Genomic DNA, 26734 nt, shown 5'->3' on the forward strand with positions numbered 1-26734 from the left:
AAAAGGACTGAACCTTTAACGCACCTGCTAGTCATCATCTCAACTCTCTCTCAGGTTTTACCATGGGAGAAGATCACAGAACAACTGAACCAAGAAGAAATACCATGTGTACTTTCTCTGCACATTCCCTGACCATTCCTCTCCTTTCCCTGCCCTCATAGCCTGTCATCCAAACCTGCAGACCCTCCTCCTTCTCATTTGTTTATAGACAGGGGTCTCACTATGTTGCACAGTCTAGAGTGCAGTGGTGGGATCAGAGTTCATGCAGCCTCAAATTCCTGGGCTCAAGAGATCCTCTCACTCCAGCCTTCCACGTAGTTGGGACTACAAATGTGAGCCACCATACCCAGACTGACATATTTATTAAATTTATACCCATTTTTTCCCTTCACCACCACTTCCTTAGATCATCTTTCACCCAGACCAATATGAGACCCTCCTAACTGGGTGTTCAAAAGAAATACACAAAGATTAACCTTCTAAAGAATTTGTTTATCATGTATTTGCTTAAAAAAAAAAAGAAACTATGGAAAGGCACTATAAAGAGAGCTAAAAAAGGTGTATTCCAAGAAAAGTAATATCCCAACATTTCCCAACTCAATTATGTGAAAAGTGTTAACCTGATATAATACTGCAATCATAAATTTAAGATACACATGTAATTCATATTTGCTTCCTAAATAACACTTCCATGATGGCTTGCAAATCTATTTCTTTCTTTTTTTTTTTGAGACGGAGTCTCGCTCTGTCGCCAGGCTGGAGTGCAATGGCATGATCTTGACTCACTGCAATCTTCGCTTCATGTGTTCAAGCAATTCTCCTTCCTCAGCCTCCTGAGTAGCTAGGACTACAGGCGCGCGCTACCATATCCAGCTAATTTTTGTATTTTTAGTAGAGATGGGGTTTCACCATGTTGGCCAGGATGGTCTCGATCTCTTGACCTTGTGTTCCACCCACCTCGGCCTCCCAAAGTGTTGGGATTACAGGCATGAGCCACCAAGCCCGGCTGCAAATCTATTTCTTTTTTACAAAAATTTGGCCTCTCAGATAAGCAAAACAAACAAACAAAAAAAAACTATTTCTAAAGTTACAATTTTACCATAAAGAAACAAATAATATTTACCAGTGTAAAACAGTACCCTGTACTTGTTATTTAAAAATGACGGAATAAAAACAATGACAGATATTTCTATACAGTTGCTTCCTTTTAATGTTGGAGAGATTCATCAGTATAATTCTAACAAATATTTTATTGTAAACTTGGTCTGATCTAGGAACTACTTTACCTAATCTAAAATTACAACTGCAATAGGTATCCACTTTTACTCTGGTTCTATTTAAATAGTACTGTTCCTGGTATCATTCAGAAAAAATAGACAAGTAACTTCCCACTTTTGTCATAGGAAGCCAGGCCAAGATGATGAAATAATCAATCAATTCATCAATGAGTCGACCAACTATTAAAAGTATCTCTTATGTTAGAGGTACATGTGAACTCAAAAGCCTAGTTGCTGTCTTGTGATTCAGACTCATTTCTTTTCACCTCAGCTGTCATTCAGAAAAAAAAGTAGGAAAAACAGACCTCTCAACAGCCTTTCTCACTTAAGAAGTAACACATCATTTAATACTGACATTTACATGAGGGCTGTTGTGGCCACCCAAACTCCAGTGGGTATGACTCTTAACACTGGTTAGTCTTTCTGCTGGGTTAACACTCTTACACGATTCGGGCCTCTGTTTAATGGTCACGCTCCTCAGAGGCCTTACCCTGGCCACCTGTAATAAAATGCTAACCCCATCACTCGTTGACCTCCGATTTAATTTTTTCATTGCATTTATTACTCCCTGACATGTCCATTTATTTGACGGTTGCCTCCTCTCACCAGAATGTTGGCCCCTCCAGAGCAAAGATTTTGTTTCACAAACTCTAAGTGCCTTGAGAGCTGCTTCACACAGAAGAGGAGTTCATTGAACACTTGAATGAATTAAGGCAATAAAGCCCTTCCGAGACTCGTCAGTTAAACTCCAGGAAGAGTGTCTTTTGGAAATACAATAATACTATTATTATTATTAGCTTTTCTGTAGCATCTATTTTCACCAGGATAGGGAGATGGGGTGATTTACAGCCCCTGTCCACTATTATACACACTGATGCTCTTCTAGGAAGAGCCAGAAGGACGGCATCTCAGAGTGGGACCAAGTATTATCTGGGTAACAACATCACATGGTTCTGCCAATGCTACATTTCTGTTCCTCTGTTTAATATCTTTCCCCAGTGACAAAATAAGCTACAAGTATAAATTACAATTGGTTAAAGATATTGCGACTGCTTTAACATTTCTTGTAAGGGCTGCCTTAACTGAAACAGAAAACATAATAACCATGTTTTTAGCCAAACTAAATTCCTGCTTAACTCATGGTTCTTGTTGTTACCCAGTTCTAGGACTTAGGACCACAGTGGTAAGACATTTAAGAGATCACAAAGATGAACATGCTTACTTGTGAAGGCCCCAGGCAGCCTCTACTACTACCCACGGTTATGTGGTGAGTGTCAACTGGCAGAGAAAGGACTACATGGCTTGACTCCCAAATCAGTGCTCTTTTCCCTCTGCCCATTGATACCAACAGTAAAAGTGGTTTGTCAGTATATATGAGTCATAAAGTGATGTGCATATGCTGTAGAATATTCCAAATATAAAAAAATAAAACCATGGCTTAAAATATCTACATTAAATACAAAATATTGTTTTGCATTAATGATTATTTCTTATTGAGAATCAGAACAGTAGCTATAGCAGTATATAGAAATCTCTATGGTCCCTATAAGACAAGGCAAAAGCAATAGAACATCAAATAAAGGGAAGATAAGATGTAATCAGAATTTGAAAGGGAAAGTTGAGGCAACTTGCAGGAGGATAAGAAAGAAGGAAGGAAGTGTCGATAAGACAAATGCCAGAATGTGAACGTATATTTATCAATGTAACAAATCTAAGTGTAATGTTCAATTCCAACATGTTTGTCATAGACAGAAGAGGATTTACCATAAAGCTGATGAAGCTTCGGCTTCATGGCCCTCACTTTGGTTAGCACTGTCTAAGGTCCTGAGAGAAGCTCTAGCAATATAGTCTGATGGCCATATTTTATAACACTTGCAGTTGGTTAAGATCCTGTCTTCATTTGGACTACTTCTTCATCACGTTGCCCCTCACGTCAGGAGGTGTCAGGTGTCAGAGTGGACCTAACTGCTTTTGGGATTCTGCTAAGAAGAAGCTTAGTTGGAAATACATTTATTTTGGGTTAGTGTGATATAGTTATGTAGTTTACTTTCTATTTTGTAGTCTAGTCATTCTCAATATAAAAACAACTTCCAGGAACTCCTACACCCACTGTGCTGATGCATCCAGCATCATGACTAAAGGATAATGATGATACACTATTTAATGAGTGACGTCAATTCAGAGAACAGCTAAGATTAGTCACTACACAAGGGAAGTTGAAATGTCCTGTAATATAAATAAGAGAGAGGTTTTCCAATTCTATAATGATTCTAAAAATCTAAATAACATGATCAATAAGGAGTTGCAAAGGCAAATATTAAGCATCAACTCTGATCTAACAAGCTAGAGGCAGAATACCCTTTCTATTATTTCCAGAAAATATTACAGAATTGTTGTCATAGGAAAGGCGATTTGAGAGTACACGGCCGGCTGGGCTTGGCGGCTCACGCCTGTAATCCCAGTACTTTGGGAGGCCAAGACAGGTGGATCACGAGGTCAAGAAATTGAGACCATCCTGGCCAACATGGTGAAACCTCGTCTCAACTAAAAATACAAAAATTAGCTGGGTGTGGTGGCCCATGCCTATAGTCCCAGCTACTTGGGAGGCTGAGGCAGGAGAATCGCTTGAACCCAGGAGGCAGAGGTTGCAGTGTACTCCAGCCTGGCAACAGAGCAAGACTCCATCCCCCCAAAAAAAAAAAACAAAAAAACCAAAAAACTAAATAAAAAGAGTACACAGCTAAAAAGATATAAGGAAAAAAGTACTACAGAACATTTCAGGCAGTTAACAAAAATGTTATATTTCTTGATTTCGTGATGTTTGTGGTACAGTCAATTTTGAAAAATTTGTAATTTGTTTTTATTTCTTTTTGCATTCTAAATAAATTTTCACATTTGTACCTAATTTGGAATGTGTAACTTTGTATTTTTTTCCTCAGAGAGAGACCCTAACCCTCACCCAAGTACTATAAGCTTCAAAGGTGGACCCACACAACTCAGACCCACCTCTGTACAGAGCTTGTACTGCACTACACTCCTACATTTCAAAAATGCAGGATGGGATCTAATTAAACTAAAGAGCTTCTGCACAACAAAAGAAACTACCATCAGAGTGAACAGGCAACCTACAAAATGGGAGAAAATTTTCACAACCTACTCATCTGACAAAGGGCTAATATCCAGAATCTACAATGAACTCAAACAAATTTACAAGAAAAAAACAAACAACCCCATCAAAAAGTGGGCGAAGGACATGAACAGACACTTCTCAAAAGAAGACATTTATGCAACCAAAAAACACATGAAAAAATGCTCATCATCACTGGCCATCAGAGAAATGCAAATCAAAACCACAATGAGATACCATCTCACACCAGTTAGAATGGCAATCATTAAAAAGTCAGGAAACAACAGGTGCTGGAGAGGATGTGGAGAAATAGGAACACTTTTACACTGTTGGTGGGACTGTAAACTAGTTCAACCACTGTGGAAGTCAGTGTGGCGATTCCTCAGGGATCTAGAACTAGAAATACCATTTGACCCAGCCATCCCATTACTGGCTATATACCCAAAGGACTATAAATCATGCTGCTGTAAAGACACATGCACACGTATGTTTATTGTGGCACTATTCACAATAGCAAAGACTTGGAACCAACCCAAATGTCCAGCAATGATAGACTGGATTAAGAAAATGTGGCACATATACACCATGGAATACTATGCAGCCATAAAAAATGATGAGTTCATGTTCTTTGTAGGGACATGGATGAAATTGGAAATCATCATTCTCAGTAAACTATCGCAAGGACAAAAAACCAAACACTGCATATTCTCCCTCATAGGTGGGAATTGAACAATGAGAACACATGGACACAGGAAGGGGAACATCACACTCTGGGGACTGTTGTGGAGTGGGGGGAGGCGGGAGGGATAGCATTAGGAGATATACCTAATGCTAAATGATGAGTTAATGGGTGCAGCACACCAGCATGGCACATGTATACATATGTAACTAACCTGCACATTGTGCACATGTACCCTAAAACTTAAAGTATAATAATAATAATAATAATAATAATAAAATGCAGGTCCCAGAGCAAGGCAATCCAGACTACAAAGTTCATTTTCCACTTTGCTTAGCATGGCACAATCAAATGTATTTAATGACAGGACAAGAATAAAGAGAGAATAAGAATTTCAAATTTTTGAAATTCTTTTCTTCCCTTAAGGCAGGTTTGACTCAATTAAAATATTTATATATGGAGATGAACCACAGTACAACTAGATTAGAATTGATGAAATGACTTTTAAGCAATGTTTACACATACAGAAAACCTATTTTTTTAAAGGCAGGGTCTTGCTCTGTTGCCCAGGCTGGAGTGCAAGTGGTATGATCACAGCTCACTGCAGGCTCAACCTCCTGGGCTCAAGGAATCCTCTTGCTTCAGCCTCCTGAGTAGCTGGGATTGCAGGCACCCGCCACCATACCTGGCTAATTTTTTTGTATTTTTTTGTAGAGACAGGGTTTCACCATGTTGCCCAGGCTGGTTTCAAACTCCTGGGCTCAAGTGATCCACCTGCCTTGGCCTCTCAAAATGCTGGGATTACAGGTGTGAGACACCACACGTGACCTGCCATTCATTTTTGACTGTGTTGTCAAAATGAAGCCTACGTTGACCCTCATAAACCTCATTAAACCTCAGGGACTCAAGCTGGAGAGAAGCAGAAATTTCCAAGGCTTGCTAACTGGAATGTTTCTGTACTATGCCTGCCTGGAGAATCCTAAAGCGCTTTTAGAGTTTATAATCTCAAGAATACACAAGCACATGAACCTGCAGCAATTATGTACTAATCAAATGCATCCATATTAAGTACATAAAAATTCTGCTCATTGTGCAGTAGCCTATTTACCGTAATATACACGTAACATATACAGAGCCAGGAATTTCCAAAATTCACAAATAAACTTTGTTTTTTCTTTCCATCCCTCTTGAGTACTTGGCATAACAAAAAATATAAAGAATAGCTTGATTTGATATAAAATCAAAGCCACTTAAAAATACAAATATTAGTAACTCCTACTGAAAATTAAAGAGTTACTTCCTCCCTTGGAATAGTAGCCATATAGGTCCATAATCCCTTGAGGTTAGATGAATTCTATAATTCAAATAACTTAATTAACTTATAGATTTCCAAAAGGTAATATGGTGCATATGCCATGCCTAGAGCAGCACTCTGTAATCCAACAGATTAATACTTCTGCAGTGAAATGCATGATAATTCACATAAGTAACAGAAATAATGATCATAAATAGCTTTAAATCCTTTCAACTCAGGTCTTACTGCCAAATGAATTCAGCTCATGTCAAACTTTGCCACCACATACATTTTTTAAAAACTGGCTTGTGATATCTCCATATTTTTTGTAATACGAAATTACAGATTAGGGATTGTGAGTCTGTATCTTCAAGAATTTCATCTATTTTACTTTTATACAAGGATCAATCAATTGGTGTTTAGTCTCTCAAGGCCTGGGTAGTTTTGGGTAGTAGTTTTTTTTTTTATTTGGTTATATCATTCCCCATCAATCCCAGGACTTTTCAAAGTAAATCACAGTAGAATGCAATAGAAGAAGCTACTGTTATCTTGGGGATTGGTAGTGGTTCCTGGGAGCAGCCTCTTTCCCCAAAGCTTTGCCTTAAAAATGAGCTGCCTTTTCAAATGCAGCACAGGGCCACAGAAGGAGAGAACTGATCTCACAGAATTTATAGATGGGGGAAATCACTGCCAGAAATCATGCCTCTAGATAGCACAGTGGGACCCATAAATACTGAAGGCTTGAGGAGTGTCTGGACAGAACCCTATTGAGGATTCCTGCAGCGCGAGTGCTGCCACTGCCATTACTCAAAACTCAGACCTCAGAGACAAGCACAGCTCTAGGAGCTGCATGTAAACAACAGCATTTGATATAGAAAGATCATAAAGTTATAGAATGGATGCAATCTGGCTACTCAGAACTCCCTGCTACAAACTAGAACAACTCTTAGCAGGATCAGCACATCCTTTCATCTTTTCTAGATAGATAAATGGAGAACAGGACCATTAACTTGAGGTTGCAGTGAGTGGAAAGAGAAAAAGAGATGAATGGACAAATTTTAGGGAGCTTTTAAAAAGCTAGAAACTGTTACTCTCAGGGGATATTACATGTTACTCTAGGCTAGGGCATTCAAGAGCATTCAAGAAACAGACTTGCCTCATGCTACATTGAAATGTGAAAAATGTGATGAGCAACATGAAGATATTGGTATAATAAGCAGTTCTGGCATTTATCCTTTTTTTTTTTTTTTTTGAAGCTAAGAGTGAATTTTGAGGTCAGTATTATCACTAGAGAGAAAACACTCTTACTCTACCCCACCAAAATTAAGAAACACAGTAAAAGCTTCTTTGCTACTTTGCAATTATTTTTCAAATAATTCTGCCTCAGATAAGACCTTTATTATCCAGATTATCAATAGTTTGATAGTTTTATGAGCAGCACTGTAGAAAAATGATTATATCATACTTAGATTTTTATTTCCTTCTTTACCATCTGCCAGAAAATCCCTAAAAGTATTAGCTCTCTTGACCCATGGCATCAAAATAATCTACTGTTAAGTAGAGCAACATCTTGATGACATGGCAAGTCTAGGAATACTAACTCATGAACAGTATCTAAACTATGACTCCCAGTCTTAGGCATATAATGCTGTAATTTCCAGGATGGCTGGTTTAATATGTTTTTTGTTTTGTTTTCATGCTGTTTTATTCCTCTCCTAGTATAAAAACCTATGCTATATAACATTTTATGTATCTGAGCATTTTGTTTAATAACTATCTATATAAATTTGTTCCATTAATGTTTAAATTTTATAAAAGTATAATTGTTTATTTTCTAGTATCTAGCTTCTTGCTTGATAATATTCAAAGCAAATTGTTTTTATTACTCTTATTACCTTACTGTACATCATATATCCACAGGGTACTTTGGAATACAGAGTTCAAGACAAGAGGGAAAATCTACTGGGAAGATGAGAATTTGGTCCTAAGTGTGCTATTTTACCAATTCTCCGATCACGGGTAAAATAAATGCATGAGGAATGGCTACATAGGGAATGCGGTTGAATCAACAGTCTGCCTGGTTGGTATGCTCTCAGCTGCTGTCCCCGACGTCTGACAGTGTGTGCACATCCCACCATGCAGAGCAGCTTCTGGCTCTCATGAAATACAGGCTCGATTTGCCCTGCCTATGCCTGCACATAGAGGCAGCTCATGCTTTGTGGAAATTCAGGGGCCGTAGCCAAAACAGCAGCAGTTTGATTCACGGGCAAGAAGCAGAGCAGGAAAAAATGGTTACTGTATCGAATAATGCTTTGTGGCAGCCCAGGAGGGAAGTGTCCTGGGGCTTCTCAGTCCCAAGTGACAGGGATGGCAATTGTGACTGAAAGGAGCCCACAGATATTACTTTAATTGAGAACAGTTCCATTCTGCATGAACAGAAATCCTCTAATTACTCTTGGATCTGTCAAGAACTGTTCTTGAAAGAGCAAACAAATTTAATTTTGGTAAAATATGGTCACCAAAGTTAAGATAAGTTCATTATTTTATGAATAGAAATTGTAAATTTAGAGAAATGAATTATGTCCAAAGTTTTTGGTCAGCCCAAATTATCAATTAAACAATTATTTGGATAGGGAAGTCTAGAGTTAATGTCTATACCTCTGTTTTGCCCACCAGAAAATACCCATGGGGAAATTTAGCATTTATTAACTTAGAAAACATATTTCAAGGACAATGTTGTATGGGGGAACATAATATGCAAGCAAAATTTTCATTCTAAGCATCTACTAAAAATGGATATTAAGGATTAAGAGAGGTCAAATAAAGTAGAAAAATAAAATCAATAAAAATCTTCAAAAATATTCTGTACTTGAACTAAAAACATGCTTCCTTTATACTTGAAATACTTTTTTTCATAATATATAGAAAAAGAACCAGGTTCTAAAAGCAACTGTCTTCCACTTTGTGTTTTATATTTATGTTTAAAATGAGGCTACTAGTAATAATCTCTGTTTTGACTATCAGACTTACAAACCTTTCTTTCTGGCTAAATGTGACAGTGCGTGATTTATTGTACTTAATATTTTGTCCCTCAGTCACTTTCCTGGCTGAGTTTCCCAAACCTCATTAGGGGACTTCTTCCAGTTCATGGCAGATGGACAATGACCACAGGATATAAAATGAACAGCTGTCATCCTCCCTGCTTGTGCCTTTCTCCCTTCCAGTCCTATCCCTCTTCCCTCACTTCCAAAATATTTGTATTTCTTCACTGTCACTGGTACTCCTACCATAATGGAGAGAGGGATCCATTCTCTCCCAATTTATGGAATGCCAAGCCACATTCCAACCATTTCCAAGTGCCCACCCCCTGCAAGTTTTCTCCCAAGCCCACAGTAGTTTCATTGCCATGTTGCATGAAACACAAGGAAGAGAAATGTGTCTGGCTTTGCCAGGTTCTCTGCCAGGCCGTCCTCCTTTCCCCAGGGCCCACGTAAACTACGCCCGAATGCTCGTGTCTGGCCCATTTTCTAGGAGGACTAATCCCCATCCTGGGCAGCAAGTGTTAACTATCTCCCCTCCTCCACTCATGGCAATCTGGAGACAGCATTAGTATCATTGTTGCTGCCTGGCTTTGACCTTGGTCCCCAGTTCTTAGCAGGGCTCCTGCGTCTTGTTCTTCCTACAGGGTGCCATTCCCGTAACCTTCACCATGACGCCTGACCTTCTGGTGGTACCATGCCTGCTCTTGTCAATCTCTTTCCCAAATAATGAAGTCCTCCCTCCAGCCCTCCCTCTTTCCTGGACTTTCCAACAAATTAAACTCTCATTCTCCTCTGTAGTCTGCATCTGTTAATCAGCAATGTTTACTGCCATACTTGTTTTCTTCTCCCACGTGGACTCTCCCCCCACCTCCTCTCCTCTATTTGATAATGAATTTCTCAAAGATTGGGGCAGCGTCTTAGGCTTTGCTTTCTCTACAGTGAACATAAGCACATTATGATACATATAATAAACATTCTAAAGATCCTAAAGATCTTCTCTGTGATAGATGAGTCCCTGGTTAATTGACAAGAAACTGGAAACTGCAGGCTCAGACTAAATTCTAACAATGCCCATGGATTTCATTTAGCATACTCCCTTGCTTCAGAAGTCAAGAATGAGGATAGTATTCAGCACAAATGTAGAACAGTATGAAATCCCTAACCTAACCTTGGAATTCAATTTAGTTACATTTTTTTTTTAGTTCTAGGTGTGAGCCGAATTCTGTCTTACATACAGAAAGGGACACTTGTAAGTTCCTTAGCCCTCAAGGAATATTTAAGTTAGAAAAGGTGAAAGTGAATTCGCAGAAATGGTCAGTGTATCTATCAAAGCAGAGTGAAGTACCTGTCATAAAATAAACTCAGAGCAAGTGGGGTTTCAGAGATATCAGGCTGGGGCAACGGGATGAGTTTTCATGGAGGAGTAGTGTTTGAGAGACCATTTGGTCTACATCAATAATGAATTTCTTCTCATCCTGTAGTTCACTGCTGTATTCCTTCTACTACAACAGTCCCCCCAAAATGTTAATAGCATGAATTTATGAATGAATTACTGACATTTTCCTAAGCCTCATGAGATGAGTGACAAACTGAATATCTCAAAAGAGAAAGGGGATAATACCTGTGCCAAATTGCGCATTTTAATTCATATAAAAATATTTAATTATCAGTTCTAATAATTAAAAAACATTTATAATTAATCTCAACAATCTTTGCCAGAACTTTGGGTTTAGTGGTATTTTATAGGATTTCAGAATATTCTCTTTTATTACTTAAGCTAGGCCTTAAGAGTTTGGGGTGAGGTGGATTTGAAATAAATATATATTTATAAATATTATATATAAATATATATATGTTTATATATATATATATATCATTTAAACTCATTTTAAAAATAATGAGTTTAAAAAATAAACATTCCCTAAAAAGGTCAACTCTGGGATGACAAAGCAGGATACCCTGCATTATAATCAGTTTCACACCTTTACTTGCCAAATTTTAGTTAACATAGAGGTATTCCATATATAAATATTTCATTTTTTGTTTTAATATAGATATTTGAAGATCTGGAAATCAAGTCTTAAATCTTAGTTGAATACATTTGTATCCAAGAATCTTACCCTTAAATAAAACATGTATTTAACCTTATAAAACATATGTATTATTTTTGCCATTAAAATTTTCTAATGTTTCATATATTTTTGTTTTGGGCTTAGGTCACCAAATATTTTGTTAGTCTCATACTTAGAGGTGTCCATGTTTCAGAAGAGGTGTTCACTATTTCATAATAAGTTCCCCAAGGTCTTACTCACCAGGGAGAGTGATTCTGGAAAAAAAAATGAGAATCTAATTTTAAATATATTTCAGTAAGTTCGTGGAGGAAATGAGCAATAATTCATACCAAGATATGGAGGATCGATTTCTCCTCCTCTTGAATTACCTGTTCTAAATGAGTTGAGAGACAATTTCTCTACTGAATCAAATTCTGAGTAATTAAGATGTTTATGAATTAGGCTCAAAGGAAAAATCAACTGCTTTTCTCATGCTAAACGAAATAGAATACCTTTTACAAGTGACATTTTATCCTTTACATCTATTAAAGAAAAAATAATACCAGATCTCTTTTCTTTCACAAAGCAATATTCCAATTCAGCTAAGAGTATTTTTAGCTTTTGTAATTTCCAGTTTTTATTTTTCAAAATACACTCGTGTAAACAGAGTGGCTCTCATTCATCTCTGAGACTCCGTAGCATGTACAGTACAGAAGGAGAATAATTCAGGCCTAAGAACATTTGTAGATCTTAATAAGTAAATATAAAGCATTTATGATTTAATGACTTCCTTCTATCTCGAAATGATAAAAACAAAAACAAAGCAGCAAAAAAAAAAAAAAAAATTAAACACACGTACAAAAATAAAACCCGAATGTTTAGGACATCCGTAAGTAAAACTCAAGAGAAAAGGTACTAATTCTATAAATCATGAACAAATAAGATTCTAGTTAGCTCAGTAATTACGTACTGATAAACACATGCATATCTATTTCTGTGTACTTGTTTCGCTTAAAGCATAGTTTACTGGTGATTCTGTTTCTTTCTGGGTAATCTTTTCCATTGACTGTGGTCCTCAGATCACCTCCCCCAAACCCCCTCTTGGCATGAAATGTCTGCATCACATCAATTTAACACTTGGTAACATACTATTATAGATGTCTTTGTAATGGTTACTTGTCACTCAGGCAAGAAATATTTATGAGCATCTATTTATTATGAGTCCCTGGGCTAGTGACTGAGGATACTGTGATGGACAAGATAGATTTGTCTGGCAAGCCAAACTATCTATTCTTCGTGGTGTGTTTTTAGATGCTTTACCTTTATTCCTTGTTTGGCTAATGAATCCTATTAATCTGATGTAAGAGGTAAGCTAAATTGAATAAGTATATTACTTGGTAAATTCTTTTAGAGTGACTCAATGCAGATCTCTATCAAGGAAGTGACAAAGTCACTCCTAACACAACTACCCAAACAATTTTTCTGAAGAATTAATTTCATTCTATTTCTCTATTGCTCAAGAGAGAAAGAGGTTCTTTTGCAGACCTCTATTAAATAACTAAAGAACAACATTATTTTACTTTTAAAAAGTTAAATTAAATGAGTTTAAAACCTCCATTTAACATTTATCCCTCTATTAAATAAGTTGAAGCCCTGAGCTGATACAGATTAGTCTTCAGATAGATGCAACTTTATCTGACATTGCTCATAGCTACCAGGCCCAGTTCCTCTGCTCTAGGAGGGCACCCACGTTCCCTTCCAATGCCTTGCCTGTGTTCACTCTGCCTCTTCACTTGAAAAACCTTTCTCTGTCTTTTCAAATGACTCAGGTTGTTGGCAGGGATTCTCCTTCCTAAGAAGCCTTCCTCAAGGACCTCATTAGGCACTGCCACCCTGGGGACCTATACACAGACCCACCCTGTTTACAACAATGCCATTTTCTAGAGATTTCATGCTCTCTATGTACCCAGTGCCTTCTACTGCATTGTTAAGTGCTGTAAAAATGTTCTGTTTTCTCACTTATTTTGTTTTCCCAGAGTTGAAGGCAGCTCAAGCAAATACTGAGCACACAACAAATATTCAGTGAAATTTTGTTAAGTGAATGATGGACACAAAGTACTACCGCCATTTCCTTTGGACCCTCAACCCTGCCTGAGAAAGTAGAGTTCGGAGGCATCTGTAAGATAACACTTTGCAAGGGTATCATCTCAAATTTTTCTTCCTATCCCAGAGGAAATCTAAAGGAAGCGGGTAAATGCCCCTAAGGCTACAACCATAAATTCCACAAGTTGCATCTAATGAATCAAGTGAGGATGGTAGCAAATCGATGTCTCAGCACAGAAATGGATATGAGATATTTCACTGGAATGGAAAAATGAAAAGTTCTTCTAAGAATATTTTAGGACACTTTCCAAGATGATTTAGCTGTGGATAACATGATAAATTTCATCTTGCAGAACTGCATTTTCAGGATTCTTTAACTTTAAAAATCATTGGTTAAGACAGCCTTACATTTATGTATATATATGTATATGTATGTATATGTATATATACACAAGTACATAATCTATATACACATGTATAATATATATAATTATATAAACACATCAGATACACACATGTATGTATACATATATAATGTAATATATGTATATATTGTATATACATTGTGTGTGTGTGTGTGTGTGTATGTATCTGAAAGAACTGAGAGAGTATTACAGCTAAACATTGGCATGATGGAATTTATTTGAGACCCCCTTAGTAATTCAAGCAATTTTTGTATGAGGAACTTGGGAGTCTTTTGGATAACATTTGTTATGCAACTGAAAACGTTTACAAGAGCAATATGAAAGTATCAACACAATAATTTCTCCAATTGTGGTTATATATGCCCAATTATGAACATAATTGATCACTTAGGTCATAAATAATAATAGAATTTCCTAGAAAACTGCTTGAATCATTGTGTTATACAGTGAACATTTAACATTTAATATCCTAAAGGACTTCCTAAGGAGTGACACTAAAACTAACTGGACATATGTAACCATATTATTAGTATAGATTTGGAGAATTCCACAGTACACAAGGAAATGTAAATGTTGAATTGTTAACATATAGTTTTTTATAACATAATCTTAATATAATTTTTGAACTGAGTATAAATAAAATGGCTATTGTGGCTGCTATTGGATTGGTTGGATTCATTTTAATTGCTATTTTGGTATCTGATTACTAGGGATACCCACAATTACGGCATTTCTAGAATTTGTGAGTGTTCCTCAGTCTGGCCCTCATATCACCCAAATAAACAGAATGATGCCACACCCTTATACCTCATAAACATCCATATAAACAAATGATAATGAGATACACAAAACATTTCTGGAAAGTTCTGTCCACTATACTGTATTCACCACATACCACCACACACCATACAACAGATGGTTTGCTACTACATTGTTTCTTTGCCATTCTAACTCTTCTTGGTTTCCCCCAATTTTTTACTCTCACAGTGTAGTAAGTAAATTCACCAATGAAGTTTATAAACAATAAGTTACAATTTCTTTTACTAAATATGTTCCATTTCATTCCTAAGGATATGTTAAAATTTCAGTTTTGATTCTAAAACTGCCACCTGAAAAGATTTATAAATGTATTTTTAGTTATAAACTTGAGATCTCTTTTTCTCATTTCCTTCCTCCCTCTTTCCTTCCTCCTTCCACCCTTCCTTCATTTTCTCCTTGCCATCTCTCTCTCTCTCTCTCATTCCCCAATTCTGTTACTCTTCCAGTCTTCCAGCAGGATTCAAATCCGTGCTTTAAATAACATAAGTTGGCCTGATGGGCTACAGTCCTCAGGCTTGTGGGGAGACCAAGGGCTCTTGCTAAGTCCCATGTTTGTGTCTAGTCCCGAGACCTTGGCCCTGGTGCTTGCTCTGGGTTTTGAGTCTTAGGTAATAAACCCTTCATTCTCTGATTACCTCCTCTTCTCGGTACTTTTTCATCAACTCTATTGTAATTGGTACAAATGAAAGGCAAGGAAATAGAGAATCTATGCCATATTAGCAGTACACTATTTACCAAAATAGTAATTTTTTCCCTGTAACAAAGGATAATTTAATTGGTGTAGGAGCTCTCCACCCTTGAATAAAGTACAAATAATATTAGAATTAGGAGACATATATTTTAAAATTGATTCTCTTGTGTTCTTTAATTGCTTAAGGACAATATCCAAAACTAATGTTCATTTCTCTAACAAAAAGAACAAGTACTCAGAATACTTATACATTATTAACCATTATTCAGCTTATGTTATATATTAATAGCATAATTAATCTAAACACATTTATTCTGATTAAGAGGCTCTAAGTTGCCTGTCATGCTACAGTTAAAAAAATTTGTTTTTGTAGCACCACAACTCTTTTTTTTTTATTATAAAAACATTACATGTTTGCTACAGAAGAGTTAGGATACACTTGTTAATAAGTCAAAGAAAACTCTTACATCAAAAAAAACATTATTTTTGTTTTTCCTAACACTTTACTTATGATCACACATGGACTTCTGAACTGTCTGTAAATTGTTGTAGGTAATACTGTCAACTGGAGAAGAAAATAACCCAAAATATAATCAGGTGACTTCACATAGTACCTCCTACACAGGCTGAAACAAGGCACAGTGATGAAAAAGTGACAAATACATGACTTAAAGAAAACTGTTCTTTAGCACAATCAACCACAGTGGGCTCCTGGCTGTAGAACACTGACTTGCAATTTGGAATAGAAGAATCCTGAGAGAAACAGTCCTTTTGCTAACGGCAGAACTTCTAAGATATGGAAGCGACTGGAGGATGCTGTTCTGAGCATGGCTGGGGGACATCTGCAATTCTCATGCCATAGGGAATGGTCAGGAGGGGGTTTCACTCTAATGGGACCTAGGCCCCATTAAAAGACAGCATATTTCTTCCCCTAGAACATTTCCTCTGTAAATTTACACAAGTTATTTATAAATACATGCCCTTGAAAAATAAAATGGAAGGTAATAGAATAGACAGAAAAACTGCAAACACTTGACCAAAAGGCACCTTATTTTACTGAATGCTTTGGGTAGGAACTTTTAGCTCTAAAACAAAAGCACTTAAAACAAACACTGCCAGATACAGTCATTGTTTTCATTATCTATGTTTGAATTTAACATAGATTATTTATGCCAAATATGAAGCCTTAATTGGTTTCTTTTGGTTACCAGTAATTATCTTTCTCACTACCAGTCAGTCAGAGCTCAGGAAATGGAACATATTTCAATCTTAATCTGAGCAAAACACAACCAGCAAGGTAATCCTGCTGTAATAGAATAAGCCAATGTATGCAAAATACATATGTAAATCATCTTAAGATTTTTTGAATTATCTGCAGTATTTTTAATACCACTCATTGCTGGAGAGAAATGAGAACAGAATATAACATTTAAAAATATTTATTTCACTTTAAAAATGTTGTAGATTATTTACTGCAAAATTAAGACTTACTATTCTGTAAATCCAAAAGCATCTGGCATTATAATCCTGATTGCACACTATGTTTAAAGCAAACATTTCCAAGTTAAATCGTTACAACTGCTAAAAACACTTACCAATGGAAAATTGGAGGACAGAAGCTGTTGTTGTATTAAGGCCTGTGGTAATCTAGAGAAAAAGAATATATAAAAGTAAGACAAGATAGAGAGGAGAAAGAGAAGAAAGATGCTGGGAGGGGTACGGGGAGGGGAAGAGTTAAAAAAGAGGAGAGAGGAAATCCATTAACAGAAGTTGCATTTATCCAGTTGTTAGTTCATTTTATCAATGTGTCTGAACACAGACCTGTTTCTTCTTCCCCTGTGGGGAATAAAGAAGTGAAATCCTGACTTGGGGACAGATAGCATATTTCTCAATGTCCTGTCATAAACTGTTTTTAGTGGAATCCAGCAGGTTATCTTGTGAAGGCATTTAACAAAGCTCCTCTCCACTCATTCCACCATCTCCCCTCCATCCTACCAGATCAATAGATCTGGGACCCAAAGAAATGTAGCAAAAAGGCTACCGAACAAAAATTGGGAGATAAATTAAGAACAAAGGAGTAGAATAAAATTATTTTGAAAAGGAAATAGAAATACAATAGCTAAAGGTCGTAGGCTTTCTTTGTGGAGGGGTGGGATGAAATGGTCTAAAGCTGATTGTAATAATGGTTCCATAACTTTGTAAATAAACCAGAAGCCTTGAACTGTACACTTTAAAGAAGGTAGAATCTGTGGATTATTTCTCAATAAAACTGTTACCAAAAAAATGAAGAAAAGAAATAGAATTATGGACCTAGAAATAGTCTTCCAACAAGTTTCTGCTACTTTTCCTTAGTTTCATGAAGAAGCATGCTTAAGCAAAACCTCCCCCTTCTGAAAGAAGAATGGTGCTTCTTTAATTTTAAAATTTTATTTATTTATCCTTTAGAGCAGTAGCTTTGACCCATACCAGCTCAAATGAGACAAGAATTAAGGTTCTCATTTTGCTGGGTTCTGAAACTCTGTACACTACAATATAGGACATTTTAGTTACTCCACCCTATGCAATAGAAAGTGGATAACTCTTTTCACTGTGGCAGAGGCAGTAGGTTGTCTTACTTTTGCTTCTTTTTATTTTTCGTTGTTTTGTTTTTTGAGACAGAGTCTCTCTGTTGCACTTTGCTTCTTATATGTCTTAATAACATCTTTAGACATATCCCTGCACTTTGTTGGCCCTTATATGATAGAGTCCACAATTGCAGAAGGGTCAAGGTGCTATACAATTCATGAACAGCTGTAGGAAATGAGTGAGCAAGGCTCTTGCTCTGTCGGAATTCAGTTGGGACGTGAATATTAAAAGATCAGATACATGTGAATATCAAAATATCTATATCATGACTTGGAGAGGTGACTGAATGTGTGCTTTAAATACATGGCTATAAAGCTACTGCTAGTGCATTAAATGTACTGAATGAAGAGTCTTAGATACTTATCCTGATGGTGTAATAAATGATGCTTGTACCTACTTGATCAAGTTCCACAGCTGTGACCTCTGCTAGCGAGCAGCAAGTTGTGTGAAATATCGCCAAATTTCAAATTATGTGTGCTAACTGAGGGTGACCGTAGACTTTGATTGGTTACTGATTCTAATTTTTTTCACCAGGGAAGTTTAGGACTGGTATAATGGTTGACTCTCATTTCTTTACCTTTACCCATTTATTTTATTAGTAAAATATCAGCTACAAGAAAGAACAGGAAAGATGAAGGAAAAAAAAAGAAGCACTGCCAATGAAATCTATTCTGAAATCTATTCACCTATATTTATACTTGAGTATTATAAATATAAATTATACCTATATTTATAATTGGGTATTATAAATTATTAATCTTGACTTCAAATATGAGTTATTAAGCCTTTATATTTGACATTCTGAAAACAAAAGGGGCCCTTAAAGACCTTTTGATAAATAATATGGTAACTATGAAGGTCTGATACATAACTTTTTTCTTACCAAATCTCTCTTAAATTATTAAATACACTCAAAACTATAGGAAATTAGTATGATAACTACATGAATCAGAAGAAATCACTGTAGGTCGAAGCTGCTCATTCTGTACTTTTTCTCTAAAATTTTTTATTGAGTGTGATATTGTTTTAGTCCAAACTCACCCTTGTAATTAAAATGCATTTCCAAATATGTGAGAATAATTCAGTAAATAGGCCTGGTGCAGAGGCTCATGCCTATAATCCCAGCACTTTAGGAAGCCAAGGCAGTAGGATTGCTTGAGCCCAGGAGTTCAAGACCAGCCTAGGCAACATAGGGATACCTCATCTCTACAAACAATTAAAAAAAAATTAGCTGGGTGTGGTGGTGCATGCCTGTAGTCCCAGCTACTTGGGAGGCTGAGGCAGGAGTCTGAGGTGGGAGGATGAGGTTGTAGGATCACCTGAGCCCAGGAGGTCAGGGCTGCAGTGAGCCATGATGGCGCACCTGGACACCAGCCTAGGTGACAGAGTGAGGCCTTGTCTTAAAACATAATAGTAATAATTTAGTAAATAATTTCTTTTTTTAAAATGGAGGGTAACATAACTCATTTCATTTTAAACTCTGAGAGCATATTTTCCTTTAAATGAGTGAGAAAATGAATTCCTTTTTCCCTTTATTTTATACTAACAAAATTAATAAACTTCAGTGTCACCACCTGAAATACACAGACTTCACTGGGTTAAATAAAACCCAGTGAGGGGTGCATGGCACAGCAGTTAAAAAGAAACAAAAAACTTGTGCTATGTCCTGGTAACAGTTTCTGCCACCCCTCACTGACTAACTTCTCCAGAAATGAAATGGCTATTTAACTACATTCACAAAAATGGAGATCCTCTTTTTAGCACTTTAAAAGATAAAACCTCAGCCTACTAAGGTTCTTTGCTTGTGGTTCTTTTTCTTACAACTTCAGTAAGAATGGGCTTTATGAAAAATAAGAAGGCATATTGTTTAAAAAGTGATGTTTGGGGGCTGATAACTTTCATCAGTTCTCACGCACAACAATTTTGACGGCATTCAGTCATAAAGTACCATGCAAATGTTTGGATTTTAAGTAAATATTGAATATAATGTTAACTGAAAACTGAATTCCTCACTTTTCATTTGATTGATCTGTTTTCTATAAACACAACTTGGATACAATGTATATTTTTGCTTTGGGAACACCAATACAGTATAAAAATTATGAAAAATTAGAAGTTAGTATAAAATGTGGACATCATCACCATCATTCTCAATCTGTTTGATTTTATTCCCTTTGAATCTCACCATACAAATTCATCTTAGGAAAATACTTATAATGGAAATACAAAAACTACATACTTTCTTAATTCCCAAATGAAGATAATTATTTTGAGTATTTTTCTTTTTAGTCGAAAGGCTAATCCCATATTAATTATAAAACACAATTCAAAATTAGCCCACTGAATATATCAACTCTAATGCTAAATAAACATGGATATAGTGAAACAATCAGGACTAAACATACATAGGATTAAATAATACTTCAGTTTTATGCTATGAAAATATGAATTTTGGCATTATATTCTTAGATATTTTTATTTCCTATTAACCAGTGGCAACAAAAATAACTTGTCAAGAATTTCCAGGAATATTACTAAATGAGACACCTTCTAAAACAGGCATTTAGTCTAAGCTCAATTAACTACAGTAAAAAAATTAAATTTGTGTTAAGGTTTATAGATAATTAATTCTGTAATGGCATATTATTTAAAATGTACTAACAAATCTATTTTTTCAAGAAAAACTTCACCACCAGAGTCATACTTGTCTGCAGGAATATTATAGTACTTGTGAGGCTTGAATTATGAGCACCTATTATTTTAATTTGCATCCAATTAATTCTGTGTTGTAATTTCAACTAAAAACTCCTCAATTCATCAATGCTCTGAAGCTTGTATCTTTAATAAATTAAATGTATCTATTGGCATGAAAGGGGTATTTAAGCAGCACAAAATAAGAACCATCTTACAACAATTAATTGGCTTTCACATTTTGATAACTAAATCTTCTTTTAATTGCCCATCTAGGCACCCCCTGCCCCACCATTTACATGGGAAGTCAGTCATTTGACAACTTTTAAAGTTAATGATTTTGAGACACAATTGTGACAGAAGGGTGAAAAATACAACCTATTACTAGAAGCCCTCTGAAAAGGAAGATGTGGGAAATAAAAGAACAAGCATTAAAGCCCAAGCTGAAAAGCAGAAAAGTAAAGCATAAGAGATGGTACAAGAAGAGTATTAGGGACAAAGGAATTGAGACAGGATATAACAATTGCTTTATATTATTCTTCAAGAAGGTAAAATGAAAGTAGTCTTCATGCCAGAAATAATTACCAAATTAACAACAACCAAAAAAAGGCTCATTAGCCACATGTTGATGGCTAGTAGTTTTACTTCTTTCCATTTTGAATGCTCATGTTTAATTTTACATATGATTTGGCAAGCAAAAGCTACAATCAATCTAAAGTAAAGGAAAATAATCTGCTTCTAAGTAATTTGAGATGAATTAAAATTTTTAAAAAACTGGTTTATTCAGTGTGCTCTTTCACGTAAAGAAAAATCCATCAGGTTCTTCTATGGCTATGAACCAAAGTTTTAAAATAAAGTGATAAAACTGAACATCTAACAGTTTTGACTTGCAAGGAGAAAATAACGACAATTTTAAGAGCATGGCTTTATAGAAGAACTTAGAAGGTCATAAATTGTTTATTATGGATATTATAGCAAATACTGATATTTTTAAAAAGCCATCTAATCATAGTGATGCTCCATGTTTAATGATATCCGTTGATGCTGACAATTTTATTACTGAATTATTTATTTTTACATCTGAAAATAGGCCATAGAATCGCTCCTCCCAATTTTAAGATATTTGTAATAGGACTCATAAATCATATTTGAATTTTCATCTGAACTTTAAGAGCATAAGAAAAACTTTTGTTGACAAAAAGCTCAGTAAATACTATAATGGAATAATGTACATGAATAGCACATACTTACCAATTCTCGTGGGCCATATGGTTCACAGAAGGTGACGGCATTGCCATGCATAATCGCGCCACACTGTTCTCCAGTCTCACAGTTGTTACATTCAACCCTGCGGGAACACAGAACACATTCCCAGTCTGAGAACTAAGTAGCACACATGGTTTACTGCTCAGGTAAGAAAAGATGTAATATTTATTGTTACTCAGCTCAAATCACCATTTTGAGGAAAGTAGGGGTGTTTTGTATTATGATAAGGTTAAGAAGACCTGCAACCAAAAAGACTTGAACATAAATCTCAATTCTTTCAGTTACTTACAGTGGTGGGTAAGTTACTTAACCTTCCAAAGTTTCAGTTTCCTCACCTGTAAAACGAGGCTAACCATACTGACCTAAATCTCACATAGTTATTGTGAGGATGAAATGAGAGATTATATATAAAACACAGAGTACAGAACCAATGTCACAGCAGGCACTTAATGAAAGATGATATTATAATCAATAATTATATAATATATACATGCCCAATACAAGGACGTTTGCAAGTATTAAAAATAAGCAGAGTAATATCCACTTACATAAAAACTTGTATCTCTGAAATTAAAAGGTGTTTTACACATTTTAAACATTTTTCTTTGGAGTTACGGTTAATGTAAATGTTTAAAATGACTGTCTTCAAACAAATCTGCATGTATACGTTCCACCGTGCTAAAAACAATGAAATCAGGTTGTATTTAATCCATGTATTACTATGATATACACACAAATTCTAATTCAAGCACATTTTAGATACTGAGCTATTATGCTAACCTCGCGAATAACGGAATTAGCTCCTATCTTTATTACTATAAAACGAAGTGGTTATTAAAATCTTAGGACAGGATCTCAAAAATAAATTTATTCCTATCTCTATCTAGTAGAGATTGAAGGTATGTGTATGCTGGATTTGACCTTGTATATTTACAGTAACATTTACAATTTTCTGCATTGTGACATTTCAACCTACAATCATTACATTCCTAACATGTAGAAAGAAAGAGCTATGTTTCCCCCGTCTGAACCTCAAACCACATGAGAGCTATATTTCATGCAGAAAGAACATTTTCAAAGACTTTCACATTCCAGGTGCCAAACATTGCAGAAAGGGCATTATGCCCTTTGTTTAGGAGATTATTGTATTATGCCCTTTCAGCTGTTTGTTAATTTTAAAGAAAAGGAGTAGAACACCCATCCAAATAGGAAGAAGACAAAAGTATGAAAGGAGCGCATAAAGCCAGGAGGCAGAAACACTGCACGTCAAAACTTGGCAAAGAAATGAAAGTACTTCCTATAAGTTTACCACATTGATTAAATGATATTATTTTCATCTTTTGAGCCGTATTCCCACACAAAAGATCAACAGTGCCAAGTATTTTAAACATATTTTAGAAAAAACATAAACAAATTTGATACAGAATTTGAAATGTTAGTATCTCATAGCATCACAATTCTTAGGAGATTCAAATCTTCCCTTGGTTACTGTGAAGGAAGACATTAGAAGAGACACAGCAGTAGCTTCGTAAGGACAATAAACCTGTCTCTTGTTCATCATTTATGGCATGTTCCTTTTGAGCACATTGTATTCCTGAAATATTTGTTGAATGAATAAATGCACATAAGACAACTTCATAAATATAACCATTTTAAAGGTCCGAGGTCTAAAGAACTTAGAATAGTGCCTGACACATAGTAGGTATGTTGTAAGTGTTAGCTGTTATTATTGCTAAGAATTTCTCATGGATTTCCACCATTTTCCTCGACTCCAGAGCTTTATATTAGGGTTTTTTTTTTCCATAGAGACTGTATTATGCAAACGACTTCTTACCACTTTTCTAATTCCTTAAACTGATTGGGATTGTGATAAAAGTACAGTGAAGTGGCACAAAATTTATAGTAGGCTTCTTACTTTAGTGAGAGATGAAGATTATTTGGCCTCCAAATCATTGTGAAATGGCTTAAGAGAAACATCAACTTTGACAGAGAAAAAAAGTAAAGGAATGTTCAAACCTCATAATGGCTATTTGCCATTTGTCTCCAGTGACTCTAAACTAAAAGTGTCATTGTTGATGTGAAATTTGAGGCCTGCTGTTTGAACTTCCATAGCAATCATTTTGTCTATAATATTGCTCAGCAGTTTCCAAATCAACTATTTATCAAGAAAATATCTATATATAATATATGTATTACAGGCCCCCTCCTTCCATAGTTTCGCTTAAACAGAATTCAGGTAGAAACTGGGTAACTGTATAAAAGTTATGGCCTACAGCCTGGAATTAGAGAACCAGTACCTAGATGACAGATGTTTGATGTCTTTGGAGAATCACTTCTATGTTACAGAATAGCAGGGGTTTAAAGAAAAAAACAGTAAACACAAGAGAAAAGAAAACAGATAAAGCTATTCTTCCCATTGAACTCAACAATCCACTAGACGCTTCTCTTCTTCATTGTGCTTTATATCCCCAGAAATTTATAACAAATGTAAAAAGGCATTGGTAACCCTGCTGAATAAACTAAAAGATTTATAATTATCAGATATTACCCACTGTGTGGTTGCTACCTCCAGAAACAATAGCTTCACCAAGGACTGATGGGACAAATCTGTCAGATTTCTGCCAAGGTCTTTTAAATGTCCTTTACTTGAATTTCTCACAGTCTGACTGGGTTTGTCAACATAATTTATTTTAATTTACCCTGAATGCCCATCCCTCTAGGAGGTCAAATCTAACCCTCTCTTAGATGCTAATGGTGTTATTTATTCATCCATCATTTATTAATTCATTCTTGTATTTAACAAACTTAGGTTGAGGGCTCACAGGCACCGCACTAAGCTTTACTGATACAAGGACCAATGAAACACTTGTCTTTTCTTCTAGGAGCTTACGTTTCAAATGGAAAGGCAGAGAAGTAAACAAACAGTTACAATAGAGGGTGTCAATGCAATGATAGCTATTTATTGCATTCTATGATGTATCAGATACTCTAATGCCTTTTAATCTCTAAGACAGTTATCAGTGTCTTATTTTACTCATGAGAAAATTTAGCTACAGAGAGGTTAGGCATTTGCTCAAGGTCACACAGTCGTGAAGTTGCAATCTGAACCAAGAGTTTGTAATCTGGACCTAGAACTTGCTAACTCCAACACCCATGACACTTGTCATTGATCTTCACTCATAACAGGAGCATACACTGGTTGCGATGGTACCTAATGCAGAGACTGGGGAAGTAAGAGAAAGCCTCTAAAGGAGATGGTCCCAGAACTGGTCCTGAATGAGAAATAGGAGTTACTCAAGCAAGGAAGAAAGATGAGTGTGTGATAGGGCACATGGAAGGCAGAAATTATGACACACAGCTGAACTGTTAGTTCAGTGGGTCAGTATGACTGGAACTACATTGGTCCATGCAGAAAGGCAGCAAAGGATGTGTCTAGAAAGTGGCAACCAGCTCACAAAGGCTTCATGCGCTGTTTACCATGTGATAGGTGCTGACAGAAGCTCTACAAACAATGCCTCAATTAATTGATACAAAATCCTCTCCTTCTATTTTTAATCTCCACTTAGACGATGCTAGAACTGAGATTTAGAAATATTAAATTATTGTCCAAGGTTACACACCTAGTCAATTGCAGAATTGGGAGTCAAACTCTAATTATTTTGTTTCCAAAGTCATGTGGCAAATCTAACTTTTAGAAAAATTACTATAGCAAATTATGGGCTGGAGGTAGAAAAGACTGGGGGCTACTAATGTAACTCAAGTAAGATATAATGGTGCCTTGAAATAAGGTGGGATGGAGCAAAGTGGACACCCTCTACTGCTCTATAAAAACCTAATGTAAGCCACTTTTGTCATTTTCCACTTCTAATGGCTGCATTAAAAAGAAACATTAATTTTAACAAGATGTTTTATTTAACTCAATATATTCAATTATATTTTCACATGTAAGTAATATAAAAATTATTAATTACACTGTTTACATTTTTAAATACTGTCTTCAAATTATGGGGTGTATTCTATACTTACAGCACATCTCAATTCAGACTAGCCACATTTCAAGTGCTCCACAGCCGTATGTGACTAGTGCCTACCATGTTGGACAATACAACTCTAGAGAATTAGAAGGCTTGGAAACTGCCTGCTTTTTAGTTACACTGAAAATTGGAGATGATCAGCTGAACTTTCAGAGAAAGGAGATTGGGACTGATATGACAGTTTAGGATCTAGTTGAAATCATGGGAGTGTATATCTTTAGGGTCCTCGGGATAAGGGAGGATATACAAAGTAAGAAGAGAAAAGGTCCAAAAATGAATCCCTGGGGAACAATCAGATTGCCCATGGTCTGGTTTCTGGAAAGCTCTAACCATCATCATAATCCTTTAGTGTGTATCAATCCAAATGTATCTCCATTTACTTCTCCATAATTATAGGTGGTGGGGTTCATTTCTATGCATGTTCTTAACTAATCTGTGCTGCCCATTAAGGTGATCTTCCTAATTTTTTTTCTATCAATAGAGTATTGTACAACTACACATATGAATACCATTATGATAAAGGGAAAGATAAATCATAATTTCATGATGAACACCATGATCCTAATGGAGACCAGGCAAGACAGTACAGAGGGCAACTGGTGGTCATGGCT

General features: G+C 35.9%; 1 protein-coding gene across 2 annotated transcripts in view; it reads right to left on the minus strand.

The window, feature by feature from the left end:
- RELN (reelin) overlaps positions 1-26734 on the minus strand; it is a 529179-nt gene that overhangs the window by 243504 nt on the left and 258941 nt on the right. For both annotated transcript variants that reach the window (XM_054494994.1, XM_063667694.1), the window contains exons 7-8: positions 22075-22171; positions 17103-17154 (exon numbers count right to left, since the gene is read on the minus strand). In XM_054494994.1, coding sequence (XP_054350969.1) covers positions 17103-17154; positions 22075-22171 — 149 coding nt within the window. The remainder of the gene's footprint in view (positions 1-17102; positions 17155-22074; positions 22172-26734) is intronic.

Source organism: Pongo pygmaeus, chromosome 6 (assembly GCF_028885625.2).
Source record: "Pongo pygmaeus isolate AG05252 chromosome 6, NHGRI_mPonPyg2-v2.0_pri, whole genome shotgun sequence".
Taxonomy (NCBI): domain Eukaryota; kingdom Metazoa; phylum Chordata; class Mammalia; order Primates; family Hominidae; genus Pongo; species Pongo pygmaeus.